We start from the raw sequence: 25,525 nt of genomic DNA on the forward strand, positions 1-25,525 counted from the left end.
TGGCTGCCAAATTGATTTGCGATTGCTTTTTCACCCCATTACCAGCCCGTCAACCTGCTACAATCAATTCTTGCAAAAACTCGGTCGATTAGCCATTACTGCGTCAGCAGGATGCTCTGGATTAAGCATTTGTAAATATCGATGGCGAAGCACAACAAAGTGTCTTTAATATCGATACCCGCAGAAATGATAAGTTCCGTGAAGGAGAATGTAATTTGGCCCAGGAAAGGTCTTAGACATGCACACCCTCAACGACTTCGCAGCTGAAGCGTTTGGCTGGTGGCTTTCATGGCGTTCTACGCTTGCATTGCGATACTTCACCTTGTTGCTACTTGGAAAACCGGCGCCACCATCATGGATTCTCCTTGCAGCTTGCCAGCACGTGCGGACCACGATATTGCCCCATCCACTTCGACGGCTCTTCTTGTAGAAACAACGCCATCTCTATTGCCTTTGCATGATTTACCGTTGAATATAACAGACAACGAGAAGGGCTTCTGGACCCAGCCGGATAATTTGGGGTACATGTCGTGCGTCGAGTTCAGTAGGAAGTACAGGCAGGCCTCGCCAGGCATCTTGAAAGGGAGGCGCAAGTATTTGATGGTGGTCGTCTCGGGTGGTCTCAATCAGCAGCGCAATCAGATCGCCGACGCGGTTGTCATTTCCAGAATTCTAGAGGCGGCTCTGGTTATTCCCATTCTGCAAGTCAATGCTATTTGGGACAACGACAGGTGATTAATTAATTTCGATTTTGCAAGTTACCATATTCCATGCCACTATGTCGTCCCCTCCATTTATGCTAAAACTAGATTTTACTGTATTTATGTAGTGAATTCTCGAATATCTTCGACGTCGAGCATTTCAAGAAAACTCTGAAAGGCGACGTCCAAATGTTTTCTTCGTTGCCTTCCACTCATTTGATGTCGAGGCCCGTGGAGGAGAAGATAACTCATCTTCACAATAGGTCCCGCTAGATTCGATCTCAGTACCTCAGGCGGGTAAGCACGTAATTTATTCAAATTCTTTGAATCTCAGCTAGTGCATAGTGCGTTCACAATTTTCCCAAATGAAATTGAAAACTGAGCAGGATCTATACATGGCAGTTGAACAAAGGAGTTCTGCTTTTTCGAGGATTGGATTCGAGAGTTTCCAAGGATCTTCCATCCGATCTTCAGAAACTCTGCTGCAAGGTCTATTTTGCTGTTAATTTCCCTCTTTCTTTGCATTCCGTGGGCACTGGAAACGAGAAAATTTCATTTAATACTCTATCGTCTGTTTGTGTTCCAGGTCACCTTCGACGCCTTAAGATTTGCAGCACTAATTCAAGCTCTGGGGAACAATATTGCGAAGAGGATGTGGGAAACGAACCCTTACATAGCTCTGCATTTACGGCTGGAGAAAGATGTATGGGTTAGAACGGGATGTCTTCCCGGCTTGGGTTCAGAATATGACCAAATAATACAACAGGAGCGAAGAATCCATCCAGCTCTTCTCACATCGCGATCCAACACGACTTACACAGATTGGAAGCTCGCTGGTCTCTGTCCTTTAAACGGCATGGAAATCGCCAGGTTATTTTTTCTTCCTTTTTCTTTTGTTCTCGCTTCTTTTCAGTGTGATATTCTTTAAAGTTCTCCTCCATCACCAAACCATTTCCCCCTTTTGTAATAGGCTGCTTAAAGCCTTGGGAGCGCCCATAAACAGTCGAACATACTGGGTCGGAAGAGAATCTGTCAGGCCAGGCAGTAACTCCATAGGGCAGAAATAATTGACTGTATTATTCCATCAGGTAAGTCCTCATTATATACATGAGGGAAGGACTGTTCAGTTCGTCTCCCAATGATTGTTCATATTTCGTATCTATCTATTTACAATAATTCACCCAATCACAAGGATTAGGTGTCAACATTCCCCCCCTTAATATGAAGGGATGTTGGTGAGTCCAAGCATCATTCTAAATCGTTCAAGCTTTTCTCTTGGTGAAGATGTCTGCAATTTGCTCATTTGTGGAACAATGACGGAGATGGATTGTTTTGGCCGCAACATGATGTCGAATTAGATGATATTTAGTATTGATGTGCTTCGTTCGATCATGGAATTTTGGGTTCTTGGCCAACTTTATTGCAAAGGTATTGTCAATCATGAGTGCAGTTGATTGTACTTGTTTTACCTGCAAATCTTCAAGAATTTTCCTAAGGCACACAATTTCTTTTGTTGCTTCAGATGCTGCCAAGTATTCTGCTTCTGTTGTGGAATCTGCTGGAACTGATTGTTTGCGTGATCTCCAGGAGACAGCTCCTGATCCAAGACTCATAGCATATGCTGAAGTAGATACCCCAGTTTCTTTGTCTCCATCGAAGTCTGAATCAGAGTATCCAATCAAGTTGAAGTCGTCCACCTGTGTATACTTGATTCCAAAGTTTCGAGTTCCCTTCAAGTACCTTAGAACTTTTTTTGCAGCAGACCAATGTCCCTCACAAGGCTTTTGCATAAACCTGGAGAGGATTCCAACAACAAACGAAATCTCTGTTCTGGTAGTAGTTAGGTAGTTGAGACTTCCTACAAGTTGTCTATACTTTGTTGCATCCTCAAATTCTTTTCCTTCAATAGATGTGAGCTTTAAGTTTTGTTCCATTGGAGTAGTAAGGGGATTGCACTTTGTCATACCAAACCTGTTCAACAGATCTCCAATGTATTTCTTTTGAGAAAGAAATATGGACTTTGGATGTTGGGTTACTTCAATGCCAAGATAGTAATGAACATAGCCCAAATCAGTCATTTCAAAACTTTTCCCCAATTCCTTCTTTATGGATGCAATGTAGCTTTCATTGTTCTCTGTCATCAAAATATCATCTACATATACGACAAGATATACAATTGTTTTGCCAACTTTCTTGACAAAGAAAGTTGCATCATCAAGATCAAAATGTTTGAAATTGAGTTTCAGAAGATGTTCAGTTAGTTTTTCATACCAAGCTCACGGTGCTTGTTTGAGGCCATACAAGGACTTCACAAGTTTGCATACTTTATGTTCATGTCCTTTCACAACAAATCCTTCAGGCTGGGACATAAAAACATTCTCTTTTAGATCTCCATTCAAGAAAGTAGTTTTTACATCCATTCGATGGACTTTCCAACCGTTCTGAGTTGCTAGTGCAAAGAGTGTCCGGATGGTAGCCCATTTTGTTGTGGGGGAAAAAGTCTCCTCATAATTGACCCCTTCCTTCTGTGTAAAAACTTTTACCACAAGCCTAGCTTTGTGCTTGTCAAGTGAGCCATCAGCTTTATACTTGTTCTTGTAGACCTACATGTAGCCAATCGGTTTGGTTCCTAATGGAGGATCAACCAACTTCCAAGTGTCGTTCTTTATGAGGGCATCATACTCCTTTTGCATCGCTTCTTTCCATTCATCATGAGAAGCAACTTCTTTGAAGGAAGTTGGTTCAAAATCTATAGACATGTTCAATTCACAATCATAAGAAACATCCATATCAACAGGTGAATTAGAGTCATCTACATCACCTCCATTTTGCCAGTTTGAATTTTTGGTTCCTGTCTTTCCAACTTCATCAGGATGAACACTTTCAAGTGTCTTTGTCACCCACTTTGGGGGACCTGCTTTGGTGGACCATGCTGCTCCGTTGATTGAGTTGGGACTGAATCAAGATTGAGTCTCCCAATTCTATCAATCACATCCCTTAAAACATCATCCGTTATTGGAGTTTCATGTGGGGGAGAGTATTCTTCAAAAGAAGATTCCACATGTTGATCTAGTATAGGAGTCCCCCCTTCAAGATGTGGAATCTGATTATCAAATTCTTGAAATGATTTTGCTTTTGCGAATCTATCCAAGTGATCAAGTTGTCGCTCAACAACATTGTCAGTTTTGGATGATTCAAGGAAAATTACATCTCTAGATACAACAAACTTCTTATTTACTTCATCATAGAAGCGGTATGCTTTGGAGGTGTTTGAATACCCCAGGAAGATACACTGACGACTTCTAGCACCAAGTTTGTTTCTATGTACCTTTGGTATTAAGGCATAACAGGTGGAACCAAAGACCCTAAGATGCTTTACCGAAGGAACATGTCCATACCACATTTCATATGGAGTCTTGTTTCTTATAGCATTAGATGGATATCTATTCTTTATATATGCAACACATAGAGCAGCATCAGCCCAAAACATTATCTTTACATTCTTGAAAAAGAGCATGGATCGTACCATATTTAAGATTGTCATGTTCATTCTTTCAGCTACACCATTCTGTTGGGGATTATAAAGCACAATTGTTTGATGTTTGATCCCATGTTGGCGAAGATAGTTTTCAAATTCATTTGATGTGTATTCTTTTCCATTATCAGTGCGAATAGACCCAATATGAGATTGTGCATCATTTTCAATCCATTTATGAAAATTCTTGAATGTTTGAAAAGCATCAAATTTGTTCTTCAAAAAATAAACCCAACACATTCTCGTGTAGTCATCAATAAATGTCATGATATATTTATTTCCATTTGCAGAAGGAAAAGGCATTGAACCACATAAATCTGAATGAATGAGTTCAAGTTTTCTATGTGCTCTTGAATGTGAATCATGAAAAGATTGTTTGCTATGCTTTCCTAAAATGCAAGCATCACATTGCTTAAGTTTCCTAGGAATTGTAGGCAAACCAGCAACACCATTTTTCTTTAACAAGCAGAGACTGTCATAGTTCAAATGTCCAAATCTAGCATGCCATAATAAACTTGATGGAAGTGTACCTTCTTCATGATGAGAATTGTATGAGAAATGTTGTGCATGAGCAGAGGTTCCTTGCAGTTTGAGAAACCTTTCTTCTTTTATTCCCCTCATGACAAGTGAGTGGTCAGATGCTTTTCTTACCTCAAACTTGCCATCAAACATATGAATGGATTGACCTTGCTGGCGGATGTGAACCAAGGACAACAAGTTTCTCTTGAGCTGTGGGAGATATAGAACATGATCCAGAAGAAAGTCTGGAAGACCAGGCAGTTTAACCCTGATTGTGCCAAGCCCTGATGGCTTGATTTTTGATTGATCTGCAAAGTATACTGCTCCATCAACATTGCCAGTGAAATCTTCAAAAAAATCTTTTCTATGAGTCATGTGGCAGGTTGCTCCTGAATCAAGCAACCAATCATTTTTCCAGGAAGCAAGTGAAGCATTAAATAAATCTTCATTTACTCCAATGTTACATTCTGCCACAACATAGTGAGTGGATTCAAGTGCTTTACCTTTGTCTGTATCATTAGCTTTACCTTTCTATTGGTTTCTTTTTTGCTCAATTTTGTCCCATGGTAGCTTGCATGTAGAGGCATCATGTGATCCATTTCTTTTGCAGCGAACGCACTGCAAATCTGTCTTTTCTCCTTGAGAATCTCTGCCCCCCTGCCTCTGAAATATATTCCTTTTCCTCTTCGACCACCTCTTCCTCTTGTAGAACCTTGAGCAGGATGCTTTTCTTTATGAGCAAGGCACACAACCTCTTCAGAAGATTTAGGGGTTGTCTTCTTTCCAAAAGCTTTTTCTCTTTCAGCAAACTTTTTCACAAGAGAATCAAAGGTTATATCTTTCAGATTTCCATTTGCTTGCAATGACTCAAGATAATTGGAGTAAGTAGGATAAAGTACCTTGAGAAAAGCGATAAGAGGAATATCCAATTCAACCTTAGTTGATTTGATATCATGCATTATAGATTTTACTTCAGATGCAAGCGCAAGAGGATCGTTATTTTGCAGTTCAAGAGTGAAAAGTTTAATCATGAGTTGGACAACTTCAAGTGCAGAATGTGAGTCGTAGAGTTCTTTTGGCTTTTGTAAGGCTTCAAAGGCAGTTGAATATGACGAAATATGGCGACTCACCTCTTCATTTACAGATGCTGCAATTAATGCATAAGCTTTGATGTTCTTGTTTTCCCAAATGACAAGCTCTTTGTCTGAGGTAGGCTATACTGGGTCATTGTTTCCTTCTCCGACACACACTCCTTTCCACAACTCATTGAAAATGAGGGTGTGCTTTATCATCCGGGACCATTCAGGATAGTTCTCATTTCCAGTGAGAACTATTCCCACCATGGATATGATTGAATGTATTCTGTAAAAAAAATTATTTTCGCTGATAGAAAAATACTTCTGCTAGCAAGAAAAAATCTGTGTACTGTAAAAAAAAATACTTCTGCTAGCAAAGAGCAAAACTATATTTTATCCATATAGAATACCACCATTTGTATTTTCGACCTTATTTCATACAATATATCAAGAATCCATGCCCTTAACAAAAAGGAACTGCTCACTGCACCATTATCAATATATTGTATTCCTTAAATCCAGAATGACTAATACTAGCATTTGCACCTAATGTTGCAAAGGAAACGCCGTAAGGCATAGTGTGTGGAAGAATATTGAAATGTGAATGGGCTTTTTTGAAAGCAAGGGTCGATGATAATGAGTTTGAATTGAGGAAGCCATGCCGAAAACCCTATTCGGGGGTTAAAGTGGCTATGAAATAGAATAAAAGTAGTCATAAATATCCATTGAACTTGTTTAGATACCTTAAAGATTGCCTAGTTGAAGGTGAAGTTAAACAAATGAATTCACGTGAACAACAACTAGGTATCCATATCGATATACAAGGCCACTAGACATGCTTTGAAACACGGGGATAAAGAATGGGACCAGGTAAAACTTTCTATTTCCCTTTTCCTTTTAGTTTCATTGTTTAATATAGCCTCTACTCTGGATATGTAGAGAAGTCTTATTCACTGAAATACTAGAAACCACCTTAACTCAAGGTTTCGGAATGCCAGACATGCTCTGAAACACGGGGATAAAGAATGGGACCAGGTAAAACTTTCTATTTCCCTTTTCCTTTTAGTTTCATTGTTTAATATAGCCTCTCCTCTGGATATGTAGAGAAGTCTTATTCACTGCAATGCTATAAACCACCTTAACTCAGGGTTTCGGAATGCCAGGGTCTTGGGCATTATGGGCTGCAACAGAGTTGTTTACAACGGTGGTCCCATAATCCATAGTTTTTGTTGAATGTTGTTGAACAGATATACTTCGCAGATTATAGTCATGACAAGGCAGAGCAGTCTGTTCTGTGGACCTTAAGTGCAGATGTTGGAAATAGGTATCAATGTCTGAGGCCTATGAACAACATTAATTTGAATATGGATGCGAAAGCTGCAGATAGCCATGTTGGAGGAATACGTGATGGAAATCAACTCATCCTCTTTGAGTGGAAGAAACAGAGAAACTAGAAATGAAGCTCCATCCCATCTATTGTAAGCAATCTAACAATAACAAGTTGTCTTTCAAGCTCTTTATTGAAATTAGCATCATTTCTGTAAGTTTATCAATAGAAAGGACGGAGGGTTCATGCTACTTGAAAGTTTATCATTTCTGACATTTTCTGTAAGTTTTTCTGGCATCATTTTCCACATTCTTTTGTTTGCAGGTTTGGGTGTTCATCATAAGTTTGCTTGGCCTTGCACCTCTTGCTGAACGTATAGACTTTGTCACCGAGTAAGTGAAAAATTGCATGGTATATGTACATAGGTTATGTGTAATCTATACCTTGTACTGCAATTGTTTATACACTTGGAATGGTCACTGCAGTGCAGTGACTTCATAAAATATTATGTTTGTTGGTTTTACAATCTGATGTTTTGTTGTAAATTGTTGCAGACAAATTGCATTCTACACTGGACCAACAAGTGAGATTCTTATATGGCAATGGACTATGTACTCATATTTGTGGACACAAAATATGAGCTAATTGATATATATGAGAAAGTGTTTGACATTTCAAAGTAACTGATGCAAATATATTGTTAATTAATTCTCCTATAGTTGGCGGGCTGCTCAACGCCACATGTGGAAATGCAACAGAGATGCTCATTGCAGTGTTCGCACTTTACCATGGCAAGACCAATGTGGTCAAGTATTCTCTACTAGGCTCTATGCTTTCCAACTTACTTTTTGTGCTTGGCACATCTATCTTTTGTGGAGGAATTGCCAAAATGAAAAAAGAACAACGGTTTGACAAAAAATCACCTTTTCCCAGTTATGGTTAAAGAATATATCTCCTACCAAAGCCGCTTCCACTAAAATGAGGAGGACTATGAAGGTGGAATACTATGTTCAAGTGAAGGGCAACAAACATTACAATTTAGACCAAAATCAAAATGAAGTATTCAGCATCAGCCATCCTGACCTCTTAGACTTAGTTTTCTGTTACAACAGTATGAATAGAAATATCTTGAGGCTTAAGCGATAAAATATAAAGGATTTGTTTAGAAGTAAATGTTTTCTAATTTTTGGGGCTGAAACCAATTTTTTCAGTATGCACCAAGATGAAAATATTCCACACAGATTGAAAACACAGGATACACAGCAAAGACAGAAGCCATTGGTAATCTCCGCAGCAACATGACCAATACAAGTAATCACACACACAATAATGCCGATTCCAAGAAATGTGTAGATAAACCTGCCACAAAACAGTGGAGTACATCAGTTTTAACCTGGGTAGCAATTTGATATCTTATTATCAGCATACTGACAAACAACTTTTCTCTGCCATGTTTCAACATGGATAACAAAATAAAATTAGTATATTGTACAGTAGGGATAGTTTTTAAACAAATGGTAAATTAAAATGATAATACAGAGAAAGGCTCATGATAAACTTTTCATATGCGAGATAGCAAACAAATAGTAGAAAATTCACAACAAAACCTAGTCATGCAGAGTCCTTATGTGAGCTTAGAATAAAAATAAATTCCAAGGAAAACCTTGCAGGAAAATCCAGGGAAATTCCCCACATTACACAGATGGCACTGACTGTAAACACATTGGCACTGATTACAGCCCCTTACACAGTAGGGACATCAATTGAGACATGCAATACAGGCAGCCAGCCTGGGGAATCAACCACAAGACCTCCTACACTGAAGCTCAAAGCACTAAACCACTCATGCTATCCCACCATGCTACAAGTCTGCATACTTACGATCTCTAAAGGAAGATTAGCATCCTACAAATTCATTAATTTTTATCAAAAATATAGAAGTAGAACTTCATTTTCATTTTCAGAAGTCAATTTTAAAGCATTTCATCCCACCAATGTGAGGTCTACCCACAAGCAACAAGGTGTTCAAGCTCATATTAATGAAAAGAACCATGTTCAAAACCACCAAAGTGTGTTGCAGACATGGCCAGATGCAAGTCCTGTGTAATTTGACAGCCTAGAAACACCCCCAATGCATAGCCGCTCAGTCAAAAGGCAGTTGTAAGCTAAGTTGCACTGAAACGGATATGGATACAGGGTTTGAAACGGATATGGCAAATTTTCAAAAAATCCAGATACGATACGGCAAGGAAACAACGCATATATATATATATATATATATATATATATATATATATATATATATATATATATATATATATATAACAATTTCGTATTGCCATTCATGTTTTAGAATCTAGATTCACAAAAATCATCTAGCATATCATTCACAAAAAATAAGTGTTGGAGAGTGAATCTTTCTTAAATTTTAAATTTTATTTACTCGTGGATTCCGAAATTCACTCGTGTCATAAGTAAACTTTTAGGTTTGTTGAAAACTTAAAAGTCCGACAAAAATAAACCTAAACACCATTTCATGCACTCTGACAAATTCACATTTTTGCTCCTGCATAACACTAGGTTGCTTTTCTTTTTGAAAGAATGTTGGACATGTGGAACAAACTTCACATGCAACAATACATTGCATTTGACATTTTTTCTTCAAAAATAGTTGGATCCGACCAGTGGAGATAAAAACCGTAGCTATTATTTGACCTAATTCACTAACATGTTAAGATCCTTGTGAGCACACCTGTAGAATAACAAGCAAATATTCTTGATTCAAATATAGAAAAAATCTTGGGACGTCACCCAAGTATATTCCATCAAATAAATTCTCTCCTTTGCAGCTTATGAAATGAAAAACAAATTGTACTGAACAGTGGAAGTATGCAGAACAACAAAGTAATGCAGTCTAATCATGGTCAGCAAAACACATTGGAGATGGCTGAAAATCTGATAAGGATACAGGTTAAGGGTTAACCGTTATTGACTAATTTTTAAATTATTTGGCAAAAGACATTCAATTTCACTATATTCACAAAAATTAGTTTGGTTTGATCCTATATAAATACACCATATAGCTCAGCAGGAATTAGGCATTAGACATTTCTCCACTAATAGCCTAAAAGTGGCCCACAATCTTATACTGACAATTTTCAATGTAGATTAAACTTTGCACATGAATACAAAAGCCTTCTTCCCTTGCCCTTAGGCTCAACCATTTTTTTTGGTTTCCTCAGTTATAGTTGTAGGTCCGATCTATTTGTTACTCCACACCCTTTCGTGCAATTTCAACAGAGCTGTAGACAAGTACATCCAAGTCAAAAGATCCCAAGGCAGTCAACCACGTTTCCCATACAACCATGACAAACTTGGAGCAAACAGGATGGAACATGTATACCATGAATCCTACCAACTTCTAGTTTAACCAAATCAAAATTATATGTCACATTCAAAATCAATTAGACTGAAGGCAATGATCCAGAAGAGAAGAAAGCACTGAAACCATCATTTATGCAATGAGCCAAGGCCCAGGTCTAGGACATGCCGTCTTTTCAAGATGCAACAAGGTGCGCTTACATGCTTTTACAGGTTAAACAATAAAATTCAATTCAGGTAGGAGTCAGGACAAGTACATCCAAGGCATTGGATCATGTGACACTCAACCCATGTTTGAATATAACCACAACAAAATGGGGCAGCCAAGAATAAAAACATGTCACATGCATGATTCCTACAACTTGCAGTAAACGTTTTAAAATAAGGCAATGATTTTGTAAAAAAAAGGGATGAGAAGTCCCTATCAAAATCATTTTAACCTTAAGGCAATTATTCGAAGGAGAAAAAAGAACAAGTAATTACTTACTAAATAAACTTGCACAGGCTAGAGAATGTCCTCTGTTTCAAAGCACGTACAGGAAGACAAATGGGCTTTTTATGCTTCAAACCATTCCCCCTAGCCCACTCTTTCAAGCAGCATATAGCTGGATCCTTTCAAGAAAAGTGATTTGGAGGCTGCACCAGTTCACCGGCACTGTTATCTCTTTTTATGCCTAAATCATCCCCCTCCCCCCTCTTTCAAGCAGCACTTTTGGATCCTTCTAAGAAAAGTGATTTGGAGGGTGAGAGTTTCCCAGGACTGACATCGCTTTCTACGGTTCAAACTATCTCACTCCCCCTCTTTCAAGCAGCACAGTTGGATCCTTCTAACCCCAGTTCACCAGACTGCTATCAACGACATCATACAAAGATAAAATGTGATGATTCTAAATGTGTAAAGTGCTAGCGAGGGCCTTCTAGGCCACAATGGCGAGATGGGTGCCTAAAATAATTATGGAGTTACGCTTGAGCCCTGAGCTTTGTCAGGGAAAAGCCAAAAAAGAAAATATATGACACCTTAGACACAAGAAAACTGTGACAATACCTAATGAGTACCGCTCTTAATGGCTCACCTTCAAGGTAAGGGAGAATGCAGCATGCAGGTGTGCACACACCACAACACCTCTAATTTGAAACCTTTACTAAGTAATTTTTCACAAACATGGACACCTATCCCATTTTATTATTTTTAAAACAGAAATTTTAAATGAAACAACAAAAAAACAAACAAACGACTTACCAGGGAGCAGGAAGGCTCACAGCATCAAGATCCGCTCCAGCCACTATACCAAAAGAGTGTTGTCCAAGTTTCCGAAACTGAGTTTGATCTGCCCTCGAGATCGTTTGAGGATTTGAAAACGGAACATCCAGTTGTTGCCCCACTGAGGAATGAAGGGACATTAATTATGCTGGTAAATTATACCCATCAACATTGTTGGGTGCAGGTGCAATCGGAGGAGGGCGAACATGAGAATTCCAGTGGTTGAGCATCCATACTGCATACAGAATCATCGACGCTCCAATGAAAGCTTGAATGAAATTCAAAAACTTCAGCAGAAATGCCACGAATACTCGGCATCCCAGGCACCCCATTTTCAAGAATCCTTTCTCCTACAAACCCACTTCAGAAAACAAACTCAATTTCGCAGAAACGGGATCGGAGTTCGCAACACGAATGCAGGATTGGTAAATCGCAGACCCAATTCAGAGAGGACCTAACTGGGCAGAAATCGAACCAGAATTCACAGCCCAAGCGGGGATTTCCTTGGAGTTATGCAATGCATATGAACTCAATTGCAGAGTGGGAGATGTTCGGCTATTTTGGTTTGGAGGAGGGATGCAGGGGAGGCAAGTCCTGAGGGATCCAGGGGAGGCAAGTCCTGACGCCCGCCTGGAGAACACCATTGGAGAAACCCTACCTCTGGAATGGCTATTGGCACTCCGCGCTCTTCATTACCCGGACCGCCTGAGTGACATTTTTGATCGACGGTTCTGGTGTTTGTAATCGTCTAACATCTCATCGTACGGCGTCAGAGGAGGACACGTAGGCAAAAAGGGGATGGATCTCAGAGGGAAACCGTAGCTATTATTTGACCTAATTCAAAAATAGTTGGATCCGACCAGTGGAGATAAAAACCGTAGCTATTATTTGACCTAATTCACTAACATGTTAAGATCCTTGTGAGCACACCTGTAGAATAACAAGCAAATATTCTTGATTCAAATATAGAAAAAATCTTGGGACGTCACCCAAGTATATTCCATCAAATAAATTCTCTCCTTTGTAGCTTATGAAATGAAAAACAAATTGTACTGAACAGTGGAAGTATGCAGAACAACAAAGTAATGCAGTCTAATCATGGTCAGCAAAACACATTGGAGATGGCTGAAAATCTGATAAGGATACAGGTTAAGGGTTAACCGTTATTGACTAATTTTTAAATTATTTGGCAAAAGACATTCAATTTCACTATATTCACAGAAATTAGTTTGGTTTGATCCTATATAAATACACCATATAGCTCAGCAGGAATTAGGCATTAGACATTTCTCCACTAATAGCCTAAAAGTGGCCCACAATCCTATACTGACAATTTTCAATGTAGATTAAACTTTGCACATGAATACAAAAGCCTTCTTCCCTTGCCCTTAGGCTCAACCATTTTTTTTGGTTTCCTCAGTTATAGTTGTAGGTCCGATCTATTTGTTACTCCACACCCTTTCGTGCAATTTCAACAGAGCTGTAGACAAGTACAATATAAAGGATTTGTTTAGAAGTAAATGTTTTCTAATTTTTGGGGCTGAAACCAATTTTTTCAGTATGCACCAAGATGAAAATATTCCACACAGATTGAAAACACAGGATACACAGCAAAGACAGAAGCCATTGGTAATCTCCGCAGCAACATGACCAATACAAGTAATCACATACACAATAATGCCGATTCCAAGAAATGTGTAGATAAACCTGCACAAAACAGTGGAGTACATCAGTTTTAACCTGGGTAGCAATTTGATATCTTATTATCAGCATGCTGACAAACAACTTTTCTCTGCCATGTTTCAACATGGATAACAAAATAAAATTAGTATATTGTACAGCAGGGATAGTTTTTAAACAAATGGTAAATTAAAATGATAATACAGAGAAAGGCTCATGAATCCTACCAACTTCTAGTTTAACCAAATCAAAATTATATGTCACATTCAAAATCAATTAGAATGAAGGCAATGATCCAGAAGAGAAGAAAGCACTGAAACCATCATTTATGCAATGAGCCAAGGCCTAGGTCTAGGACATGCCGTCTTTTCAAGATGCAACAAGGTGCGCTTACAGGCTTTTACAGGTTAAACAATAAAATTCAATTCAGGTAGGAGTCAGGACAAGTACATCCAAGGCATTGGATCATGTGACACTCAACCCAGGTTTGAATATAACCACAACAAAATGGGGCAGCCAAGAATAAAAACATGTCACATGCATGATTCCTACAACTTGCAGTAAACGTTTTAAAATAAGGCAATGATTTTGTAAAAAAAAGGGATGAGAAGTCCCTATCAAAATCATTTTAACCTTAAGGCAATTATTCGAAGGAGAAAAAAGAACAAGTAATTACTTACTAAATAAACTTGCACAGGCTAGAGAATGTCCTCTGTTTCAAAGCACGTACAGGAAGACAAATGGGCTTTTTATGCTTCAAACCATTCCCCCTAGCCCACTCTTTCAAGCAGCATATAGTTGGATCCTTTCAAGAAAAGTGATTTGGAGGCTGCACCAGTTCACCGGCACTGTTATCTCTTTTTATGCCTAAATCATCCCCCTCCCCCCTCTTTCAAGCAGCACTTTTGGATCCTTCTAAGAAAAGTGATTTGGAGGGTGAGAGTTTCCCAGGACTGACATCGCTTTCTACGGTTCAAACTATCTCACTCCCCCTCTTTCAAGCAGCACAGTTGGATCCTTCTAACCCCAGTTCACCAGACTGCTATCAACGACATCATACAAAGATAAAATGTGATGATTCTAAATGTGTAAAGTGCTAGCGAGGGCCTTCTAGGCCACAATGGTGAGATGGGTGCCTAAAATAATTATGGAGTTACGCTTGAGCCCTGAGCTTTGTCAGGGAAAAGCCAAAAAAGAAAATATATGACACCTTAGACACAAGAAAACTGTGACAATACCTAATGAGTACCGCTCTTAATGGCTCGCCTTCAAGGTAAGGGAGAATGCAGCATGCAGGTGTGCACACACCACAACACCTCTAATTTGAAACCTTTACTAAGTAATTTTTCACAAACATGGACACCTATCCCATTTTATTATTTTTAAAACAGAAATTTTAAATGAAACAACAAAAAAACAAACAAACGACTTACCAGGGAGCAGGAAGGCTCACAACATCAAGATCCGCTCCAGCCACTATACCAAAAGAGTGTTGTCCAAGTTTCCGAAACTGAGTTTGATCTGCCCTCGAGATCGTTTGAGGATTTGAAAACGGAACATCCAGTTGTTGCCCCACTGAGGAATGAAGGGACATTAATTCTGCTGGTAAATTATACCCATCAACATTGTTGGGTGCAGGTGCAATCGGAGGAGGGCGAACATGAGAATTCCAGTGGTTGAGCATCCATACTGCATACAGAATCATCGACGCTCTAATGAAAGCTTGAATGAAATTCAAAAACTTCAGCAGAAATGCCACGAATACTCGGCATCCCAGGCACCCCATTTTCAAGAATCCTTTCTCCTACAAACCCACTTCAGAAAACAAACTCAATTTCGCAGAAACGGGATCGTAGTTCGCAACACGAATGCAGGATTGGTAAATCGCAGACCCAATTCAGAGAGGACCTAACTGGGCAAAAATCGAACCAGAATTCACAGCCCAAGCGGGGATTTCCTTGGAGTTATGCAATGCATATGAACTCAATTGCAGAGTGGGAGATGTTCGGCTATTTTGGTTTGGAGGAGGGATGCAGGGGAGGCAAGTCCTGAGGGATCCAGGGGAGGCAAGTCCTGACGCCCGCCTGGAGAACACCATTGGAGAAACCCTACCTCTGGAATGGCTATTGGCACTCCGCGCTCTTCATTACCCGGACCGCCTGAGTGACATTTTTGATCGACGGTTCTGGTGTTTGTAATCGTCTAACATCTCATCGTACGGCGTCAGAGGAGGACACGTAGGCAAAAAGGGGATGGATCTCAGAGGGAAACCGTAGCTATTATTTGACCTAATTCAAAAATAGTTGGATCCGACCAGTGGAGATAAAAACCGTAGCTATTATTTGACCTAATGCACTAACATGTTAAGATCCTTGTGAGCACACCTGTAGAATAACAAGCAAATATTCTTGATTCAAATATAGAAAAAATCTTGGGACGTCACCCAAGTATATTCCATCAAATAAATTCTCTCCTTTGTAGCTTATGAAATGAAAAACAAATTGTACTGAACAGTGGAAGTATGCAGAACAACAAAGTAATGCAGTCTAATCATGGTCAGCAAAACACATTGGAGATGGCTGAAAATCTGATAAGGATACAGGTTAAGGGTTAACCGTTATTGACTAATTTTTAAATTATTTGGCAAAAGACATTCAATTTCACTATATTCACAGAAATTAGTTTGGTTTGATCCTATATAAATACACCATATAGCTCAGCAGGAATTAGGCATTAGACATTTCTCCACTAATAGCCTAAAAGTGGCCCACAATCCTATACTGACAATTTTCAATGTAGATTAAACTTTGCACATGAATACAAAAGCCTTCTTCCCTTGCCCTTAGGCTCAACCATTTTTTTTGGTTTCCTCAGTTATAGTTGTAGGTCCGATCTATTTGTTACTCCACACCCTTTCGTGCAATTTCAACAGAGCTGTAGACAAGTACATCCAAGTCAAAAGATCCCAAGGCAGTCAACCACGTTTCCCATACAACCATGACAAACTTGGAGCAAACAGGATGGAACATGTATACCATGAATCCTACCAACTTCTAGTTTAACCAAATCAAAATTATATGTCACTTTCAAAATCAATTAGACTGAAGGCAATGATCCAGAAGAGAAGAAAGCACTGAAACCATCATTTATGCAATGAGCCAAGGCCCAGGTCTAGGACATGCCGTCTTTTCAAGATGCAACAAGGTGCGCTTACAGGCTTTTACAGGTTAAACGATAAAATTCAATTCAGGTAGGAGTCAGGACAAGTACATCCAAGGCATTGGATCATGTGACACTCAACCCAGGTTTGAATATAACCACAACAAAATGGGGCAGCCAAGAATAAAAACATGTCACATGCATGATTCCTACAACTTGCAGTAAACGTTTTAAAATAAGGCAATGATTTTGTAAAGAAAAGGGATGAGAAGTCCCTATCAAAATCATTTTAACCTTAAGGCAATTATTCGAAGGAGAAAAAAGAACAAGTAATTACTTACTAAATAAACTTGCACAGGCTAGAGAATGTCCTCTATTTCAAAGCACGTACAGGAAGACAAATGGGCTTTTTATGCTTCAAACCATTCCCCCTAGCCCACTCTTTCAAGCAGCATATAGCTGGATCCTTTCAAGAAAAGTGATTTGGAGGCTGCACCAGTTCACCGGCACTGTTATCTCTTTTTATGCCTAAATCATCCCCCTCCCCCCTCTTTCAAGCAGCACTTTTGGATCCTTCTAAGAAAAGTGATTTGGAGGGTGAGAGTTTCCCAGGACTGACATCGCTTTCTACGGTTCAAACTATCTCACTCCCCCTCTTTCAAGCAGCACAGTTGGATCCTTCTAACCCCAGTTCACCAGACTGCTATCAACGACATCATACAAAGATAAAATGTGATGATTCTAAATGTGTAAAGTGCTAGCGAGGGCCTTCTAGGCCACAATGGCGAGATGGGTGCCTAAAATAATTATGGAGTTACGCTTGAGCCCTGAGCTTTGTCAGGGAAAAGCCAAAAAAGAAAATATATGACACCTTAGACACAAGAAAACTGCGACAATACCTAATGAGTACCGCTCTTAATGGCTCGCCTTCAAGGTAAGGGAGAATGCAGCATGCAGGTGTGCGCACACCACAACACCTCTAATTTGAAACCTTTACTAAGTAATTTTTCACAAACATGGACACCTATCCCATTTTATTATTTTTAAAACAGAAATTTTAAATGAAACAACAAAAAAACAAACAAACGACTTACCAGGGAGCAGGAAGGCTCACAGCATCAAGATCCGCTCCAGCCACTATACCAAAAGAGTGTTGTCCAAGTTTCCGAAACTGAGTTTGATCTGCCCTCGAGATCGTTTGAGGATTTGAAAACGGAACATCCAGTTGTTGCCCCACTGAGGAATGAAGGGACATTAATTCTGCTGGTAAATTATACCCATCAACATTGTTGGGTGCAGGTGCAATCGGAGGAGGGCGAACATGAGAATTCCAGTGGTTGAGCATCCATACTGCATACAGAATCATCGACGCTCCAATGAAAGCTTGAATGAAATTCAAAAACTTCAGCAGAAATGCCACGAATACTCGGCATCCCAGGCACCCCATTTTCAAGAATCCTTTCTCCTACAAACCCACTTCAGAAAACAAACTCAATTTCACAGAAACGGGATTGGAGTTCGCAACACGAATGCAGGAATGGTAAATCGCAGACCCAATTCAGAGAGGACCTAACTGGGCAGAAATCGAACCAGAATTCACAGCCCAAGCGGGGATTTCCTTGGAGTTATGCAATGCATATGAACTCAATTGCAGAGTGGGAGATGTTCGGCTATTTTGGTTTGGAGGAGGGATGCAGGGGAGGCAATTCCTGAGGGATCCAGGGGAGGCAAGTCCTGACGCCCGCCTGGAGAACACCATTGGAGAAACCCTACCTCTGGAATGGCTATTGGCACTCCGCGCTCTTCATTACCCGGACCGCCTGAGTGACATTTTTGATCGACGGTTCTGGTGTTTGTAATCGTCTAACATCTCATCGTACGGCGTCAGAGGAGCAACATTGTTGGGTGCAGGTGCAATCGGAGGAGGGCGAACATGAGAATTCCAGTGGTTGAGCATCCATACTGCATACAGAATCATCGACGCTCCAATGAAAGCTTGAATGAAATTCAAAAACTTCAGCAGAAATGCCACGAATACTCGGCATCCCAGGCACCCCATTTTCAAGAATCCTTTCTCCTACAAACCCACTTCAGAAAACAAACTCAATTTCGCAGAAACGGGATCGGAGTTCGCAACACGAATGCAGGATTGGTAAATCGCAGACCCAATTCAGAGAGGACCTAACTGGGCAGAAATCGAACCAGAATTCACAGCCCAAGCGGGGATTTCCTTGGAGTTATGCAATGCATATGAACTCAATTGCAGAGTGGGAGATGTTCGGCTATTTTGGTTTGGAGGAGGGATGCAGGGGAGGCAAGTCCTGAGGGATCCAGGGGAGGCAAGTCCTGACGCCCGCCTGGAGAACACCATTGGAGAAACCCTACCTCTGGAATGGCTATTGGCACTCCGCGCTCTTCATTACCCGGACCGCCTGAGTGACATTTTTGATCGACGGTTCTGGTGCTTGTAATCGTCTAACATCTCATCGTACGGCGTTAGAGGAGGACACGTAGGCAAAAAGGGGATGGATCTCAGAGGGAAACGCCTTACGGCGTAAAAATAAGGAAAATCTTGAGCAAAATTGTTTCTACTCAACGCCCCCCTTTTTTTTTCTTTAGTGATACCAAGGCTAGTCAAACACCTTCACAGTCTCAACATCTAGCACACAAAGATAAACTATTACTCCTTTAACCTTAATGCATCTGCGCTGATACAATCATAAAAACTGTGGTGAAAATTATGGAAATATGGCCAAAACAAAGCGTGTATCCTGTCCATACCCACACATAGCCATGTTGTCTCCCCACCTGTTGTCAACCAACAAATCACACAACGTATTCTGCAGAATTAATATTATTCAACCAAAAGGGCGCAGAGGAGTTCAACCGATTTTTTGAACCAATTTTTTTTGTTTAGGAGTTCAACGCGCAGGAGCGGCATAACATATGGAAGCTTTTGGGCAAATCTCTTATTGAGAACACTATATGCGTATTAATCAAAACTGTAACTGTATTAATACCAAAACCGCAGGTAATAACAACAAATACCAAGATCCGTAGGTAGAATGGGCGGTGTAACCATGAACCATCACACAATCTTCAACGCATATGCCAAAAAAAACAGCGTATAGCCAAAACACATTCAACACACACACACACACACACACACAGATATATATATATATATATATATATATATATATATATATATATATATATATATATACTAGTGTTTTTCAAAACGGAGCGGCATTCTCCACCGGAGCAGTATTCAACTCAGGAGCAGCGTATTCAATATAGGGTTACCATCTCGATTTCTGAAACCCTTGGTCCAAGAACATTTCCTTTGTCATCGCTTCGTATGACACAAGCTCAAGCGTGATTCCTCAGCGAAACAGTGGTCATACATTCCTTCGGCATGGAGATAGACTGCAGAGCGCTTAGTGATTCAGGGCACGCTCGCAGAGATGTTTAACGTTATGTGAGAAAACGTTGACAGTCCAGATGGAATATGGCAGAGGCAGCAGCGTTTATGGACAGTCGCCTTCTGGCAAAACAGCAAACATTTATGGACAGTCGCCTTCTGGCAAAACAACAAACATTTATGGACAGTCGCCTTCTGGCAGACAGAGAGCGCAGGAAAGGAATATTGCAGACAGAGGAGTTACAGGAGCATAAGAGCTAAAAAAAGGAGCTGGCTCTGATACCATGTCAGGCCAAGTAGTGACTCCATAGGGCAGAAATAATTGACTGTATTATTCCATCAAGTAAATCCTCATTATATATATGAGTGAGAGACTCTTCAGTTCGTCTCGATCACTGTTCATATTTCCTATCTATCTATTTACAATAATTCACCCAATCACAAAGATTAGGTGTCAACAAAATCTTTGGGGGGAAGAAGGCCGTGGAGCTTCTGATCAAACACTTTCCAAATCTTTACAACAAGCACGGCCTGGCCTTGCCAGGGGAGCTCCAATCTATAAGAGAACATCACTCCTAGCTGCAATCGATTACATTGTGGCACTAAACAGCGATGTTTTCATGGCATCACATGGAGGAAACACGGGCCGTGCGATTCAGGTACTCTCTCCAATTCTCCATGCTTAGAATTCTATTGCATATTCTATCCATAGTTGCGTCATGAAATTTATTCACATATGATAGTGCAAGAGGGCCACTGGGCGTACTTGGGCCACAGAAAGCACATAACTCCAAACAAAAGACAGATGCTTCCTTACTTGACAAAACATTGGGTGAAGAAGATTTTAACGGCATTGTGAAGCATCTGCATGACGAATTGCTTGGGCAACCTGTATTCAGAACGGATAAATCAGGGCGTGATGTTGTGGCTTACCCGGTTCCTGAATGTATGTGCACAAAATAGTCTGAAGAGCACAAGTAGTCACATTCTTTACACAGTCAGCCAGCACAACATGATTGAGCAACAATACCCTCGTCCGAAGCTCCAATTGAGAATTTGTAAACGACGGATAACATAAACGTCCACTAATCCTAAATTATTAGCTGTCTGGAGAAGTAGAATACTTATGCCTAGCCGAGAATCCTATATGTGGCGCTCTGCCTATTCTGATGTTTTTGCAGGAGACCGGCCTTTTTTTTTTAATTTATCGATGGCTGCAAGAAGCAGAGAAATTGCTTAAAATTTCTGAGAACTGTTCGCACAAGTCCTGCCGGGACAGTGAAGAGATTGACGGCAGGACCACCGCTGTAAATGTAAATTCGTGGTATGGAGGATTGTTCTTTGGAAATGGGCATCATGACGGCTACTGGATCCGCAAGTCAGTGCTTAGTGCCAATCTAGGGCCTGGAAGTGCAAATGTAATCGGCAAGACAAGATTGAAAATAAATTCCAATCCGCCCATCAACTGGGATTGGAATTGGAATTGGTATTCTATCTCATTCAAATGGGAATGAAAAACATCAACATTAAGTTATTTATATACAGATAACTCGTACATTAAATGGTATTGGAATGTCTAAGCAACATTAAATTATTTATAGCTGTACAATTGATATTCACGTGCAAGTTTGGATATTTTCAATTCAGTCTCCCACAATTTTTTAAAAATTTCCGACAGTTATCACTGACCCCATTCAAAATGCCAGCGATTTAAGTAGGGAATAGAATGTTAACCAGACAAGTGATCTTTTGCAACTGGATGTAAAGCGTACGGAATCAATGTATATGAAAATTTAATAGTGTTTTTAAATATTTTAAAATTTAGAATAATTGGTATTTGTACTCTAACCGTGTGTAATATATGGATCGGAACTTGGAAGAAACTTTTGAAAAGTGATGTTGGAAGTTTCACTACACATGCAATGGTTGTATTAACAAATTAATGTTTAACTTTCAGTGTGGCAAGCATAAAGAATAAGAAGTTGTTTTTAGTATATTTTTGGACTAGGAGCTGGAATTTGGTGAAAAAATTTGAGGTGAAATTTTGATTTGTGTTATTTAAACTATTTTTTTATTGTGTATATGGATTCAACACCTTGAAACACTCACAGAGTATTTGGATTGTGTAGGGGTTACCCATCAAACTCGAAAGAATAAAGCACATTTGTTGTTCCAACACTAAAGAATAAAGCACATTTGTTCTTCCATACACGGTATTACATCCAAATGAGAGATGCACGATGGACATAGATTTATATGTTAAATGGATTAAAAGTATTGGTTAAACCACTATATATCATTAAAATATAAGACTAACACAAATGCATTAATAAATGTGTTAATATACATTGTCAACTCAATATATGTTATATTACAAACCATAATATCAAGTCCAATATTATAAGCCCTAATTATAAACTTTAATATTAATATATTAATTATGTATTTAGAAAATATTGTATTAATAAATATTAATTTAAACACTATTATATATTAATTAATATTAAACCCAAGGGAATAATAAACCCAAGGGATTGATACTAAAACCCCAAGGGATTATGAACACAAGGGAATAATATTAAACCCAAGGCATAGATATTATAAAAACAAGGTATATAAACATTAAGATAAATATTATAAATCATAAAATAAATATGGTTGACCATGGTTTATTTTTATATTGAGACAATCCTTGTCACAATGTGACGATGTACCATGGTTGACCATGATTGATTTTCATGTCGAGATAGCCATTGTCACAAAGTGATGTTGGACCATGGTTGACTATGGTTGATTTTTATATTGAGACAATTTTTGTCACATTATGATATTAGACCATCATTGACCTTGATTGACCGTGGTTGACCATGAAAGATTTTATAAAACATGGTTGACCATTGTCGACCATGATTGACAATGGTGGATCATGGTTGACCATGATTGATATTATAAACCCAAACCCAAGGGATTATAAACCCAAGGAATAATATTAAACCCAAGGGAATAATATAAACCCAAGGTATATAAACTCTAAGATAAATATTATAAACCCTTAAATAAACATGGTTAATTTTCATAGTGAGACAATCCTTCTCACAATGCGACGTTGGACCATGCTCAACCATGGTTGAACCCTTAGAATAATAAGGGAATAATATAACCCCAAAGCATATAAACCATAAGATAAATATTATAATCCCTTAAATAAACATGGTTGACCATGGTTGATTTTCATATTGCGACAATCTTTGTCACAATACAATGTTGAACCATGCTTGATCACAATTGAATGAAGGGAATAATATTAAACTCTAGGAATATGAACCATTAAATTAATAAACTCAAAGGAGTAATACTAAAACCTCAAGGGACTATGAACCCAAGAGAATAATATTAAATCTAAGGGATAAATATTATAAGCCCAATGTATATAAACACTATGATAAATATTATAAACCCTAAAATAAACATGGTTGACCATGGTTGATTTTCATATTGAGATAATCCTTGTCACAATGCGACATTCAACCATGGTTGACCATTCTTGACCATGATTGATTTTGATATTGAGGCAATATTTGGCACAATGTGACGTTGGACCATGGTTAACCATGGTTGATTTTCATATTGAGACAATATTTGCCACAATGTGACGTTGGACCATGGTTGATTCTCATATTGAGACAATCTTTGTCACAATGTGACATTGGATTGACCATGATTGATTTTATAAAACATGGTTGACCATGGTCGACCATGATTGACCATGATTGACCATGGTCGACCATGATGGACCATGGTTGATCATGGTTGACCATGATTGAAATTATAAACTGAAGGGAATAATAAACCTAAGGGACTAATATTAAAACCTGAGGGATTAATATTAAAAACCCAAGGGAATCCTATTAAACCCAAGGTATATAAACCCTATGATAAATATTATAAAACCTTAAATAAACATGGTTAACCATGGTTGATTTTCATATTGAGACATCTTTTCTCACAATGCAATGTTGGACCATGCACGACCACGGTTGAACCCTTAGATTAATAAAACCAAAGAATTGATATTATAAACCTAAGGGAATAATAAACCAAAGGGATTAATACTAAAACCCCAAGGGAATAATATTAAACCTAAGGGACTAAATTATAAACCCAAGGTATATAAACCCTAAGATAAATATTATAAACACTAAAATAAACATGGTCGACCATGGTTGATTTTCATATTGAGACAATCCTTGTCAAAATGAGACGTTGGACCATGCTTGACCATGATTGATTTTCATATCAAGAGAATATTTGTCATAATGCGACATTGTATCATGATTGACCATGGTTGATTTTCATATTGAGACAATCTTTGTCACAATATGATGTATGACCATGGTTGACCATGATTTATATTATAAACCCAAGGGAATAATAAACCCAGGGGATTAATACTAAAAACGCAAGGGGCTATAAACCCAAATGAATAATATTATAAACACTAAAATAAACATGGTTGAAAGTGGTTAACCATGTTTGATTTACATATTGATACAATTCTTGTCACAATGTGACGTCAGATTACTACTAAAAACCCAATGGAATAATATTAAACCCAAGGGAATAATATTAAACCCAAGGAAATAATATAAACTCATGTTATATAAACCCTAATATAAAGATTATAAACCCTTAAATAAACATGGTTGACCATGGTTGATTTTCATATTGAGATAATCTTTGTCACAATGCAACGTTGGACGATGCTCGACCATGGTTGAACCCTTAGATTAATAAACCCAAGGAATTGGTATTATAAACCCAAGGGAATAATAAACCCAATGGATTATTACTAAAACCCCAAGGGAATAATATTAAACCCAATGGATTAATATTAAACACTAAAATAAACCTAGTTGACCATGTTTGATTTTCATATTAAGACAATTCTTGTCACAATGTGACATTGGACCATGGTTGATAATGCTTGACCATTATTGGTTTTCATATCGAGAGAATATTTGTCACAATGCGACCTTGGACCATGGTTGACCATGATTGATATTATAAACCCAAGGGATAATAAAGTCAAAGGAATAATATTATAAACACTAAAATAAACATGGTTGAACATGGTTGATTTTCATATTGAGACAATCCTTATCACAACGTGACGTTGGACTTTGGTTGACCATGATTGATTTTATAAAACATAGTTGACCATGGTTGAACATGGTTGAACGTGATTAACTATGTTTTACCATGGTTGACCATGATTGATAATGGTTGACAGTGATTGATCATGGTTAACCATGATTGATATTCTAAACCCAAGGGAATAATAAATCCAAGGGAGTAATACTAAAACCCCAAGGGAATGATATTAAGTCAAAGGGATAAATATTATAAACCCAATGTATATAAACCCTAAGATAAATATTGTAAACCTTAAAAAAACATGGTTG

The 25,525-nt window shown here is 38.7% G+C and overlaps 2 protein-coding genes and 1 pseudogene across 3 annotated transcripts; 1 reads left to right on the top strand and 2 right to left on the bottom strand.

The window, feature by feature from the left end:
- Positions 1 to 288: 288 nt before the first annotated feature.
- Positions 289 to 21,026, top strand: LOC149153266 (O-fucosyltransferase 20-like; annotated as a pseudogene).
- LOC149153267 (uncharacterized) lies at positions 6,975 to 18,931 on the bottom strand. Its single transcript, XM_089439292.1, has 7 exons — positions 18,451 to 18,931; positions 13,408 to 13,507; positions 12,037 to 12,150; positions 11,780 to 11,940; positions 8,418 to 8,517; positions 8,082 to 8,162; positions 6,975 to 7,172 (listed from the first exon to the last, which is right to left on the bottom strand). Exons 1-7 carry the CDS (start codon positions 18,696 to 18,698, stop codon positions 6,975 to 6,977), a joined length of 1,002 nt encoding a protein of 333 aa, XP_089295418.1. The 5' UTR covers positions 18,699 to 18,931.
- On the bottom strand, positions 15,017 to 18,149 carry LOC149153268 (tetraspanin-20-like). 2 transcript variants are annotated; one of them, XM_089438921.1, is made up of 2 exons: positions 17,734 to 18,149; positions 15,017 to 15,169 (listed from the first exon to the last, which is right to left on the bottom strand). In XM_089438921.1, exons 1-2 carry the CDS (start codon positions 18,084 to 18,086, stop codon positions 15,100 to 15,102), a joined length of 423 nt encoding a protein of 140 aa, XP_089295047.1. In that variant the 5' UTR covers positions 18,087 to 18,149; the 3' UTR covers positions 15,017 to 15,099. The 2 variants fall into 2 exon arrangements, with proteins under 2 accessions (XP_089295047.1, XP_089295048.1); XM_089438922.1 differs by lacking the exon at positions 15,017 to 15,169 and adding an exon at positions 17,306 to 17,339.
- Positions 21,027 to 25,525: the final 4,499 nt, after the last annotated feature.

This window comes from Pinus tabuliformis, chromosome 9 (genome assembly GCF_031772625.1).
Source record: "Pinus tabuliformis cultivar Carrire ecotype Pingquan chromosome 9, CPIR1, whole genome shotgun sequence".
In the NCBI taxonomy this organism is placed as follows: Eukaryota; Viridiplantae; Streptophyta; class Pinopsida; order Pinales; family Pinaceae; genus Pinus; species Pinus tabuliformis.